Below are 13,261 nucleotides of genomic sequence, written 5' to 3'. Positions count from 1 at the left end.
GCACTGTCGGGAATGTGCTCCCTTATCAAAGACGCTTTTAGAGCATATACACGTGCCTGCTCCCGTTTGCTGGCAGACAGAGCTCGTTATACTTCAACAGAGCATGATCGATCACCCAACACAATCCCACTTTCGACGACCCATATTAACTGCTCGTCGTTCGTCGTGTTGGAAGGTAATGATGTTTGTGCCCCAGGACAGGTGGGACAAGATTCAGTGCACCGTGCTACTAGTGCTGGCCCAACCCAGAACTCTTCGCCAGTGGCAGCCGTAACTAGGGTGGTTGACGTCGGCACAAGATGTTTGTGTGCCCGTACATCCGGGACGGAGTCTTTATGGTGCCATTTACACTGACTCAACACCTGTTCGTCGACGCATCTCTTGAGGACTGGGGCGTTCACTTTCTTCAAGTGGCCGAGCATTGGTCATCAGGAGAAAGGGCTTTCATATCAACGAATTGGAATACAGCGCTGTCATTATCACCGATCCGCATTGGGCAATCCTCCCATCTACTGATTCAATCAGACAATTCAATGGTAGTATGGTAGATAAACCATCAGGGTCCGACAGGATCGGCAGCTCTGCTTCTGTGGACGTTTCGATTTTATCATCTAATCAATTTGCTCAACATAGTGGCCAGAGCCTGACACATTCCCGGAGCGAGAAATGTCAAGTACCAAACACTCGTCACCCACGGAGTGGAAGTTGCTGCCTCTGATATTCCAATCGATGATGTACCCGTTGTCATAACCAGATGTAAATCTGTTCGCCACTCCGTACAACCATCAGCTTCAGCGATTCATGTCGCCAATCACGGCCCCCCAGGTGTGGGACCACGACGCATTAGCCATATCGTGGGAAGCCTGAACACATATGCATTTCCTCCCTTTCCTCAAGATCCACTACTTTTGGCTGCGCCCTTAGGGTCAGCGAGAAGCTGGTTCGTCGGCCTAAAAAGCTAGCAGAACTGAATCCAGTACTGCTTCCTGTCCGAAATGTCCTACTTCGTCATCCACATTCAGACGTGTACCACAGGTCACCACAAACCCTCAATCTGCATGTTTGGCGCATTTACAGAAATCACTGATACCTAAGGGTTACTCTCATAGAGTAGCTACAGCTATAACATCTGCGCATAGGACATCGACCCGATTGTTGTATGACGATAAATGGAAGAAATTTTAACATTACTGTGTAATTAAGAGAACTGATTCTCCCAATACTGCATCACTCTCACCACTGCATTGGCAACCTATCTGGCTGCCATTAATTCGGTTCTAGCCACTACTGCTGGGAACTCAAGGTGTGTACTACTCCTGAGCTCCAGTATCTGCTTCGTTTGTTCTAGGAAGTTCAGACCTCCTGTATGGGATTTGTCAGTTGTCCTCCTTCACTTGGTATCCAGTGACCATGAGCCACTACATGAGGGGTTCGAACAAATAACGTTCAAACTTTCTTTTTTAGTAGCATTAGCTACTGCAGCTCATATTTCGGAGTTACATGCACCAGATGGTATAAGGATGACAAGATTTTATGGATGATCAACTTCTTTATTTGACAATGGCAACGTTTCGGTATAGATTCTTATACCGTTTTCAAGTGTATTATCACCCTTATACCACCAGCTTCTAGAATGCCACTCAAACAAATCATGCACCTGATGTGAATCGTGTCCATTCTGAATGGAAACGACATGGCAGAGTTTTTTCTGGGACTGCCTTGGGACTTTGTTGCAAATAACCAGTTGCCAGGACAACCGGATAGTGCACGTCTATTCACTCGATCTCCTGTACATACTGAATAAAATTATGAATTGTTCTTCTGAGTTTTGTTCTCGATTCTTCTGGGATTAGAACTCTTCACACAGTTTTATTGGGTTATTGCAATTAGTGTCTATACGGATCTACAACGGTTAGTTCTCGTATTTGCGATGTAGAAGTGTTCGACAATCTCGCTTGCTGACGTCTACTCCACGGAGCAATAACGTCAGTGTAGTTAGTTCTTCCCGACTTACTCTTGGATTTTGTGGCGTTCTAGCTCCTAAGTACCTTAGCACACCATTGTGACCTCACTGTTGTAAGGAGTGGAAGTCATGTGGTGTTTTGGTACTGAACGTTAAACTTGGGAGTTTTCCGATTCAGTTTCCTTTTCCCCTCTTCAAGATGGGGTCTGGGGAGTTGTCTCGAAGCAGGTACAGGCCTGATTATTTGTCGCTAGACTTTAATTACGGGATACTCCGATAAAGCGTGACGAAGCAAGGGTTGAGGCCGAACACCACATCGCTCGGGAGCACACACTCCTTACGAGCGTTCGCGCCTAGTAAGCCAAGGGGTTAAGGAGAACCCATCACTAGTATAGGTACTAAAATTTCTTTAGCCTATACAGTGTATACTGTATGTGCTTTGACCTAGGGTAATCTGCTACCCGCTGTCCAACCGTGGGATAAGTGCAAATCGTGATAAAGGATAAGTTTTAAAATTTTGAAATTGTAACTATAAATTGTATGGATGGATGCCCGCCCAGCCTCCCCACTACTCAGATTACGGCGGTTGCAGTTAAGTGTCATTGGCTCCAAGAAGAGAACGATCACTCTGAGGTAGTCACGTGGGTAGATAGGGGAGCGTGCTGCACGTTTAACCAGGGACTAGGGACCTGTCCTATAAACAGAGCAGCCTAGGGAACACAGGCGTATGGACAAGGGAGGCCAGCAGGGAAAGTTCTCATTCGCTCCACTCAGCATCGAAGCAAGAGAGAGAAGTGCAAGTTGTAAGATAGGATAAGTATATAAATATACAATTTAGAGTTAAAATTTCTTATTCAAAGCTGCTCCATCCAGGTTACAACAAACATCATTGTTCTAGTATAAAACTTTCCATCATCAACTGCAATGTAGCAGCAGCAGCATCCGACATTGCACATAAAACACCACCCTCAGCATCACCAAAGCCGGAAATACTTGACCATTTAACGTGAACAGTCCCAGGTCTCCCTGCTTGAAGTTAGATATGTAATATTTAACTTTCATTGTCCAGGTAGTAGGGACGATTCGTGGTCTTTTCCTTAACGGATGTTATTGTTCACCACAATTTGCGGACATGCGAGCATGGTTTTATTAAATGATGTCATATGTGAAACATAACTGTTCACAACCAGTCCAATCACAGCTTCAGGGTCGATATTCATTTGTTCACAGATTGTCACGACATAGCTGGAATATTGCTTCTTGCAGATTCGTCATGTGACAACTGTATGAGAGATAAAGTAAACAATAATAATTTCATCATGCGACCGATTTGCTTCCTTTGGTACGACGATGGCGTGGGTTGTTGTTTGTGAAATCACCGACCTGTTTCTCTTGTGCATGCTTATGTATTGCCATGATCACATGACCTTAAAAACATTTGTCATTGTCAATTTACCCACTGATCTCGTGGTCGGAAATCCAGTCCTTGACAGTACGTATTGACAGCCCTAATTTTGTGGTTGCAGTACTCTAGTTTATGTATGCTTCAGAGCAGTCATGGCACATAAACATAGAATAGATAAACCGGAATATGCTAAATCGGTACACTTTAAATCTCAATCCCTTTCAGGAGCACTTGACACCAACGTTGAGAAGCGATCTTCCCCAGGTAGGTCAAACAAAGATTCTTTGACAAATGTATCTATCTCCTTTCAAAGCTGCTCCATCCATGTTACAACATCCATCATCGTTCAAGGATAAAGCTGTCCACCAACGATTGCAGTGTAGCAGCAGCATCCGACATTGCACAAAAACCACCACCCTCAGCATCACCAAAGCCGGAAATACTTGACCATTTAACGTGGACAGTCGCAGTTCTCTCTGCTCAGTGTCCAGGTAGTAGGGATGGTTTGTGGCCTTTATCTAAATGGATGTAGTTGTTCACCAATATCTGCCGACAACATGTGAGGATGGTTTTAAGCAATGATTTTCCATATTATGCATGGAATCCCCCATCTCCATGTTTACACTTAATTGCTTTTGAACATGAATTCATTACAATCATAATCCAGGTCACAATCAAAGTTTCTCATTACATTGTTATATGTTTGCTAATGTGTTTGGGACAAAATACAATACGATAACAGCTCCCGATGAGTTGTTCCCAGACCCTCACAACATAGCTGGAATATTGCTGAGTGCGGTGTTAAACAACGAACAATCATGGTCCCCTAGGAGATGTTGATACATGTTACTAACGCTTCTTGCAGATTCGTGACGTGACAACTGTACGAAAGAACGAAAAGTAAACATTAAAAATGGCCACCAAACTTCTTGAGTGAATGGACCCGTGAACATCCGGGTTAGAATTGATCTTCAGTAATCCATGCTTGTCGCAAGAGGCAAGTAAAGGGATTGGGTGGTCAGACTTGCTGACTCATCGTATCCCAATTGCGCCGATCGATTCCCATGCTGATGATCACTGGATTACCTGGTCCAGACTCCATTGTTTACATTCCGCCGCCATATAGCTGGAATGTTGCTGAGCGCGGTGTAAAACTAAACTCACTCACTCACTCACAAGAGTAATACAATATTCCCACAATATCACGGCAGGGGACACCAAAAATCGGCTTCACATACTGTACCCAATGTTTTAAAATCCTTTTTAAAGAAGTGATAATACTCTTTCCACATCCATAAGAAATCTCTCCTAAAAGCAGGGTCAATTGTACATTTCTGACTATACCATAAGTGTGTATTTCTTTCAACAATATTTAGTACATGTATTCTGTACCCATTTCATGGAGTTACCAATACCAATTCCAAGTGTATCTTACACTTCTGTTAATCTGTCATCGCGGCGTGTCTTTACGTCTCTCAGTAGAAATGTGTGGGATTTCCATGATTGATTCGGTGACATATTATTGTCGTAAGATGCCACTGAAATTGATAATTTTATCAGGGTCGGCAACCTTACACATCATAGACGGAAGTCCTGTACTTGTCAGTATATATTGATAGCCCTAATTAATTTTGTTTTTGTAATATTTAAGACACATGAACATGGCATAGATAAACAGCAATATACTGAATCAATATTCATTACATATCATTTCCTTTCTGATCTTCAGGTGCACCTGACCCCGACGGCGTTGTGAAGAGATTACTCCCAGGTATGCCAATAGCGATACTTTGACAAATGTTTCTATCTCCTTTCAAGGATGCTCCATCCATATTACAACATCCATCATCGTTCAAGGATAAAACTTTCCACCAACGATTGCAGTGTAGCAGCAGCATCCGACATTCCACAATAAACACCACCCTCAGCAACACTCTCAGCATCACCAAAGTCGGAAATACTTGACCATTTAGCGTGGACAGTCCGAGTTCTCTCTGCTTGAAGTTAGATATGTAATAATTAACTTTAATTGTCGAGGTAGTAGGGACGGTTCGTGGCCTTTTTCTTAACGGATGTTTATGTTCACCAAAATGTGCGGACATGTGAGCATGGTATTATGTAATGATGTCAGATATGAAACTTAACGGCTATCCCCCTCTCTCTGTACCCCCTATACCCCCATCCCCATCATAATTATATTTAAAGTATGCAATAAAAGTTTCTACTTGGAAATGTATATTTTGCCTGACCTGTAGAAGACAAAATACAATACGAAATATTAACAACCAGGCCAATCACAGCTTCAGAGTCGATATTCGTTTGTTCACAGACAGTCACGACATAGTTGTAATATCGGTGTATCACGGCGGGGACGCCATTGGTCTAAGGCGTGACGAGCGAAGGCTTTAACCACTAGGCTACCCCACTGCCCCCAAACTTCTTGCATGCAATGTACACGCAATATAGTGAGTGAGTGAGTGAGTTAAGATTTTAAGTCACATCGGCAATATTTCAGCCATATCGTGACTAAAGCAAGTTATAAATATATCAACAATTTCAGTGAAATTATAAAATTCTGCCGACGAAGGACAGTAAAATAACTAGATTATCACAGATATAGATATAAAACTAGTAACTAAATCTAAAACATTTGAACTATACACGACGATACAATATAAAAAACAGGCTATTGATCACCAACAACTGAAGGTAGATCACCATACTAGGGACCATGGGGACTTATAGTACATTTGCTTCCTGCATGGACCCTAGCTGGATTTACACCATCCCTTCAGCCATTGGCGACAGAAGAGAAACCTAGCCATAAATTAAAAGTACACATATTCTACGATTAAAAACCTGGTACACTTAAATTGACTAAATGTTTTGGGACTTACGTACCCTCTCGGGAGGACAATAATTTTACGCTACTTCAACCCCCTTTGAGGGTACAGCCACTAACAATAACAGTTACTAATTTAAACTACCAATAACAAAATATATATTTATTTACAAATCAGTAAGCAAGTCTAATTTTTTTAAAAAGGCAATAATTAAATGAGAACTTATATTACTAAAAAGATCCTTCATAGTTCGGGATTTGAAATAAATATCCCTTGTGATGGAATATTCAACACAGTCAAGCAGGACATGCTTGACCGTGATTCTTTCATCACAAGGGATACAAAACGGAGGATCCTCACCTTTTAATAGGTACTCATGAGTATATCTAGTGTGGCCAATACGACATCGTCGTATGATGACCTCTTCAAATCTGGACTGACAACCCAAGTAGGTGTAACCAATATACGGTTTTATTTCATGTAATTTATTTATACCTACTTGGGTGTCCCACTTCTTCTGCATCAGATCACGGATGTAGGTTCTAATGCTTGCTTTGTAATCAGAGTAAGGAATAAGAAGTGGTGTCACAGATTTGTTGAGTGCTGCCTTTGCAGCAAGATCGGCCATCGTATTCCCAGAAATACCAACGTGGCTGGGTAACCAACAGAGGACGATGTCGTATTGGCCAGTTGCAAGATCATTATATAATTCTATAATTTCTATTAAAAGTGGATGTTTACAAGAAATATTTTTAATCGCCTGAAGGCAAGACAGAGATTCAGAAAAGATGATGTATTGTTTATGCTTAGGGTGTCTATTTATATATTTGAGAGCTGTTAGGATTGCGTTTGCTTCTGCTGTGAAAATTGAACTGTCATTGGGTAATCTGGAAGATATTGTTTTGGACCCAATGACAGTGGCACAAGCAACCGCGCCACCATCCTTGGACCCATCTGTAAATAAGGATTTATATGTATTATATTTACTTTTTTAATTGATTAGATTCTTGTTTATATTGTAAGTCATTAGTTTCTGATTTTTTAAATTTAGTGAGTGTTAGGTCGACTTGTGGCCTAACCAATTGCCAAGGAGGAGAAGAAAGAAGACGGGAAGGAGCTATATTTCCCAGCTCAATGCCGGCAGCAGCAATAAATGGCTTAATTCTGAGCCCAAGAGGAGGAACAAGAGACGATTTTTTGTTATACAAATCCTTATAAAGAGGATTAAAGACACAGTGAAATGCAGGATTAGACTCGTTTGAATATAATTTTGTAATATATTGTAATGATAATTTTATACGGCGTTGGTTAAGAGAAGGTTCGTCTGCCTCGACATAAAGACTGTCAACAGGAGATGTTCTAAAAGACCCAAGACAAAGTCTTAGGCCTTGGTGATGGACAGAATCCAGTAGTTTTAGGTTGCTTTTGCAGGCTCCACCATATACGATGGAGCCATAATCAAGCTTCGAGCGGACCAGTGATCTGTAAAGGTGTAGAAGCGTAGCTTGATCCCCTCCCCACCTTGAATTAGACACGACTTTCAATAAATCGAGTGCCTTCAGGCATTTAGTTTTTAGAGATTTGATATGCGGAAGAAAAGTTAAATGGGAGTCGAAAATGAGACCTAAGAACTTGGCCTCTTTTACAACCTTGATCGGAGTGCCATTTAAAAACAGTTCTGGGTCTTTGTGAGGCTTATATTTTCTACAGAAGTGTAGACAATTAGTTTTTGATTTAGAAAATTTAAAGCCGTTTTCAAGACACCATTTATTTATTTTATTTAAACACAACTGCAGTTGCCGTTCAATAGTATGCATATTCTTACCGCGACAAGAAATGTTAAAATCATCCACAAAAAGTGATCCATCTATTGAATCGTTTAAAACCTTGGATAAACTGTTGATCTTAATGCTAAATAAAGTTACAGACAAAATACTGCCTTGTGGGACACCCTGATCCTGATTGTAATGGTCAGACAGGGTTGAACCCACTCGGACTTGAAATTGCCTGTCTTTTAAAACCGTGATATAAAAGAGAGTAAACGACCCTTAAACCAAAATCATGTAAATCCTTTAAAATGCCATGCTTCCAGGTGGTATCGTACGCTTTCTCGAGATCAAAGAATAGCGATACTGCATGTTGTTTATTGACTATTGCATTTTTGAGAAAGGATTCTAATCGTACTAAATGATCAATGGTACTACGATTTTTCCTGAAACCACATTGAATATTTGTTATGAGATTATTGGTTTCAGGATACCATGTTAATCGATTATTTATTATTCGTTCCATGGTTTTGCAGACGCAACTCGTTAAAGAGATTGGTCTGTAATTAGACGGATCAGTATGATCCCGGCCAGGCTTTGGTATAGGGACTACAATGGCATTACGCCACGAAGGTGGGAAATTCCCTGAAGTCCATATTGTGTCAAAAATAGTTAGAAGAGTTTCCAAACATGATTCCGGTAAATGCTTCAAGAGCTGATAGTGTATATTATCAGCTCCTGTTGCTGTATCATGAGCTTGCTCAAGGGCAGTACGTAACTCATGCATTGAAAATAATTCATTGTGGTCTTCTCCATTGTCTGATGTAAAAGTTATTCTTTTCTTCTCCTGTCGTTTCTGATGTTTCTGAAACTCAGGGACATAATTGGAGGAAAACGAATGTTTGGCGAGAGTTTCACCAAGCTTATTTGCAATGTCAGTCTGATCAGTTAACAAAGTATCACCATCCTTCAGATGATGAACAGTAGATTTGGAACCTTTACCTTTTATCCTTTGTATCATGTTCCACACCTTTGAAATCGGTGTCCGTGAGTTTATCTTGGAAACATAATGTCGCCAAGACTGACGCTTATTCTGTTTAAAAGCACGTCGAGCCTTGGCACCAGTGATTTTAACATTATTTAAATTATGAACTGTAGGATGCCGGCGAAAGTATTTCTCTGCCTTCTTCCTACACCTCCTGGCCTGTTTGCAATCATCAGTAAACCATGGTTTACGAATGTGTGGTGTCGCAGAGGACTTAGGAATAGTTTCATCAGCTATTCGATTCAGTCTATCCGAGAACAACTGAATAGGATCTAGAGCATTGACAAAAAAGTCAGATTTCAGTTCGTCAGTACAAAGTGTCTGAAATAATGACCAGTTTGCCTTAGTAAAATTTCGCCTTGTTGCAGGAGGATCATCAGTTGGATTTACAGCTGAAAGTATTGTGGGAAAATGGTCACTTCCACACAGGTCATCATGAACTGACCATTCGAATTCGTTACAAATATTTGGGTCTGTGAGTGATAGATCTAGTGCAGAATATGTTCCTGTACCAGGGTGTAAATACGTGGCTGATCCATCATTAAATATGCACAGGTCATTATTAGAAATGAAGTCTTCGAGGATTTTCCCTTTAATGTTAGTATCAGTACTTCCCCACAAAGGGTTATGGCCATTAAGATCACCCATGATGATACAGGGCTTGGGAAGCTGGTCGAATAGATCCTGAAGATCAGACTGCTGAAGATGGAGAAATGTACAATGAACAAAGAGTGAAGGTTATTTGTAACGAAAGACGGACAGCAACCGCCTGAAGAGGACTTTTAAGGGGGACAGAGCTATGAATCACACCCTGCCTCACCAAAATAGAAGCGCCGCCGGTGGCTTTATCACCTGGAGGTGAAAACGAATGGAATGAATTGTACTGACGAAATTCAAATTTGTCTGTATTTTTCAGGTATGTCTCCTGTAAACTAAACACAGATGGTTTAAAATCCTGCGATAATAATTGTAGATCCTGAAAATTGTTCCTAAGACCCCTGCAATTCCATTGGATTAAGTTCATAAAAAATGCTTATGGTGGTTTGACTGGAGATCGAGAATGCAAGGAGTCATCACTCCTACACGTTGTGTGTGAAGAAGCAATCTCCATGTCAAGTGGTTCAAACGAATTTTGAACCACCACAGGAGGCTCAAAGAAGGAGAATCTTTCAAATGCTGAAGTGCTCTGTTCTTTTCCTTAACTTTTGTTTTCTTTCTTTGAAAGTTGGGTAACACTCTGTGTTGCCTGAGTTGAATTTATATTGTCTGGTTGCGTTTCGTCAGTCTGGGAGGCTGATGAACGTTGACAATCGTTTGATGTTAGATCAGTGTCATTCAAGGTTATTTGATCATCAGTCACCCAAGATATAACGGTTTGGCATGCAGTTGAAACTGGTTGAGATTTATAAACAGGTATCGGAGAAGGAGAAGAAACTATGGCTGAGTATGTTGGTCCTGTAGAAGATTTAGACTCTGCATTTACTACTTTCTTTGCTTCAAAGTATGATATGTTGTTAGTACATTTGATTTTGAGAACTTTGGCCTCATAAACAAACTTTGGGCAAGATTTGGAGGATGCCAGATGATTACCACCACAGTTAGCGCATTGTATGGTATCACTGCAGTCATTACTCTCGTGACTTCCACTGCAGCGAGAGCATACAGATTTGCCTGTGCAAGACCTTGCACCATGTCCAAATTTTTGGCACTTATAACACCGGAGTGGATTTGGTACATATACCTCCACTCCGATGTTACAGTATCCAGCCTTAATGGATTTCGGAAGCTGTGTCATACCAAACGTGAATAGGTATGTATTTGTTTTTACAATGTTTGAGTCTTGTTTCCTGGTAAAACGCTTCACAGTAGTAACACCTTGGTCCTTTAACTCTGCCACAATCTCGTCTTCATCCATGTCAGATAAACAACGGGACCTGTCTCTCACAATACCTCTGCAAGTGTTCAATGTCTTATGCACTGAGACAACAACCTGTTTATTCACAAACTGCTGTAATCCCAGCAGATTGACAGATTGCTGCCTCCGAACACATTCTACCAAAAGTGAACCATTTCGGAGGCGCGTGACATTCTTTACCTCTCCGCAGACACCTTGGATGCCCTTGGAGACGGCAAAAGGATTGATATTTAATGGACTCCCATCATCAGTTGCAATAACCAAAAATCTTGGCCAGGATTCAGTCAATAAAGGGGATACCTCCTCATCAGATGAAGAAGAAAGATGTCTCCGTTTATTTGTTTTAGACGAACCAGAATGCGTGTTTTGAGCCATAGTAAAATAATAAGGTTCGGCAACCCTGCCCCCCACCCGCCATCGAGTGTCAACATGGACGATGTTGCAGTGGAAACCAGACTGCAACACCAGGGCTACAGGGAGGCTATACTCCAGAAACACAGACATGAATAGCTAAGAAATCTAAAAGAATAAATGTCAGGCTGGTTCGGCCCATGACATTAATCTCAAGAAACTCAGAATTCAGAGATCCATATCACCAGATTGGCCCATGAGCCACCGCCTTCTGGCACAGGACTCTAGGCAATGTAATTTCAGCAAACATTTGAATATTCAAAGTCAAAATGGTCTGAATTGTTCAAAACAGCAAATATTGAAAGCAGTTTCCATGCACAGGGCATGGCGTGACCAGCCGATTGATTGAACCGGGCCAGTTCAACCACCCGTCTAGGTGAAGTAAGGGGCGAAGTGGTGTGTTGGGCAAAGGAACACTGTTCCTGGAACCAGTGCCCTCAACCACCAGCCTCCCGTCCTCCACCGACACAGGGGCGCAACCCACGGCCAACGGGTTGGTGGACCAAATATCGCCCCGGGTCCACAACGGGGGGTTGAAGGGCGCTTAGCGTGACCCAGCACCCACCACGAGGAGGTGGCCCTTCATGGGTGCCGCACGCAATATAACTCACACACCACAAATGTTTCTCTGATTGTAACGTCTCTCTGCTGCACAGTGCATAACAAATCAACAACAGCGGTATGGTCAATATAGGGTCTTAGAGTCTCCTTAAGTCATGTTCGAGATTCCATTACACTACAGTAAGCAATAAGATACCTTGGCTTCCTAGAATCGTGTTTTCCTTTCTGTGTTACGAGCTTGGGGACTGCCACTGGATTAAATAAGCGACAATTATAGTCAGCATGAACATACAAAATGTGATCTAATTGTATCTGCTGTATGAGGTACAGGTTATTAAAGTGTATTTGAGGGCAAGAAATAGTGAACAGATCTGAAAACACAGCTACTTTTGTTTCAGGAGAGCGGGTTTCTCCAAGACAACCGAGGTCGCCTGGTCATGAACCTACGAAGTTGCATCGGAACAGAAAAGGTTTGCTCTTTAGCATAATGTAGCTGAGCTGTTCTTAGGTCTAAAGTGTAGAACATTTGGAAGTTCTGGACCTGATAGTTTGAGCTCAGCACATGTTTCATCAGAATTGGATGAATGCCCTTAGTTTAAGTTCTAAATCTAATGTATATAGATCTTTTAAACAATATGTTTAAGAAATTTAGAAATACGGTTATAAGATTTAGACTTGGTTTAACAGATATAATGATTGATATTGATCACGGGCAAAACGTTTAAGATTTTGCCCTATTTGTATGGCGGATGTCGCAGATGATTATCAACTGTTATTTATATGTGATGCATATGTTGATTTAAGAAAGGAGTATATTCCGCAGAAATATTTGTGTACGATAAACTATTTCAACATGTGAGTTCAAATATAATTTATGAAAGGACTGGAACGTAAACGACCATTTTCAAGACTGATTGGAAGGTGTAAGCAGACTGACTGCATACTTTTTAGCCACAAAGTCATTAATCATAAGAACCTCTGCTAAGGATTCCTATATGTGTGTGTGCAAACAAAAGAGAGCAATATTACGTGTTGGGTGGGTTTAAATAGCTGTCTATAATTGCTATTGATATGACAGCAGAGCAACTCTGTTTTATACGCGAATAGCGTTCATGGAAATTATACAGTGTTTCCAGAATTATTGAGAAAATCTTTGTTTCCTAATATTGATTACAGAATCTAAATTACTAGTAGGTGTTGCATTATGTAGTAAGGTACTCAATAGGGGAGACAACTCTTGTAGGTTCAGGAAGGAACCTTACTACATCAAGAGTTACCTCCCCTGGTGTAGTAGACGGCTTCTTTAGTTCATATGGTAGATTTGACAGTAGAAGCTGGTTCTAAATGATTTT

General features: G+C 41.2%; 1 protein-coding gene across 2 annotated transcripts in view; it reads left to right on the top strand.

Moving 5' to 3' along the window:
• LOC124271120 overlaps positions 1-13,261 on the top strand; it is a 45,780-nt gene that overhangs the window by 12,758 nt on the left and 19,761 nt on the right. Inside the window, exons 6-8 of one of the 2 annotated variants that reach the window (XM_046706186.1) lie at positions 3,594-3,632; positions 5,098-5,139; positions 12,308-12,379. In XM_046706186.1, coding sequence (XP_046562142.1) covers positions 3,594-3,632; positions 5,098-5,139; positions 12,308-12,379 — 153 coding nt within the window. The remainder of the gene's footprint in view (positions 1-3,593; positions 3,633-5,097; positions 5,140-12,307; positions 12,380-13,261) is intronic. The other variant, XM_046706187.1, reaches the window with a different exon arrangement.

Source organism: Haliotis rubra, unplaced genomic scaffold (assembly GCF_003918875.1).
Source record: "Haliotis rubra isolate DU_JTF1 unplaced genomic scaffold, ASM391887v1 Scf1574, whole genome shotgun sequence".
Classification (NCBI taxonomy): domain Eukaryota; kingdom Metazoa; phylum Mollusca; class Gastropoda; order Lepetellida; family Haliotidae; genus Haliotis; species Haliotis rubra.
The sequence above is the reverse complement of the archived record's forward strand: the minus strand, read 5'-3'. Positions and strand labels throughout refer to the sequence as shown.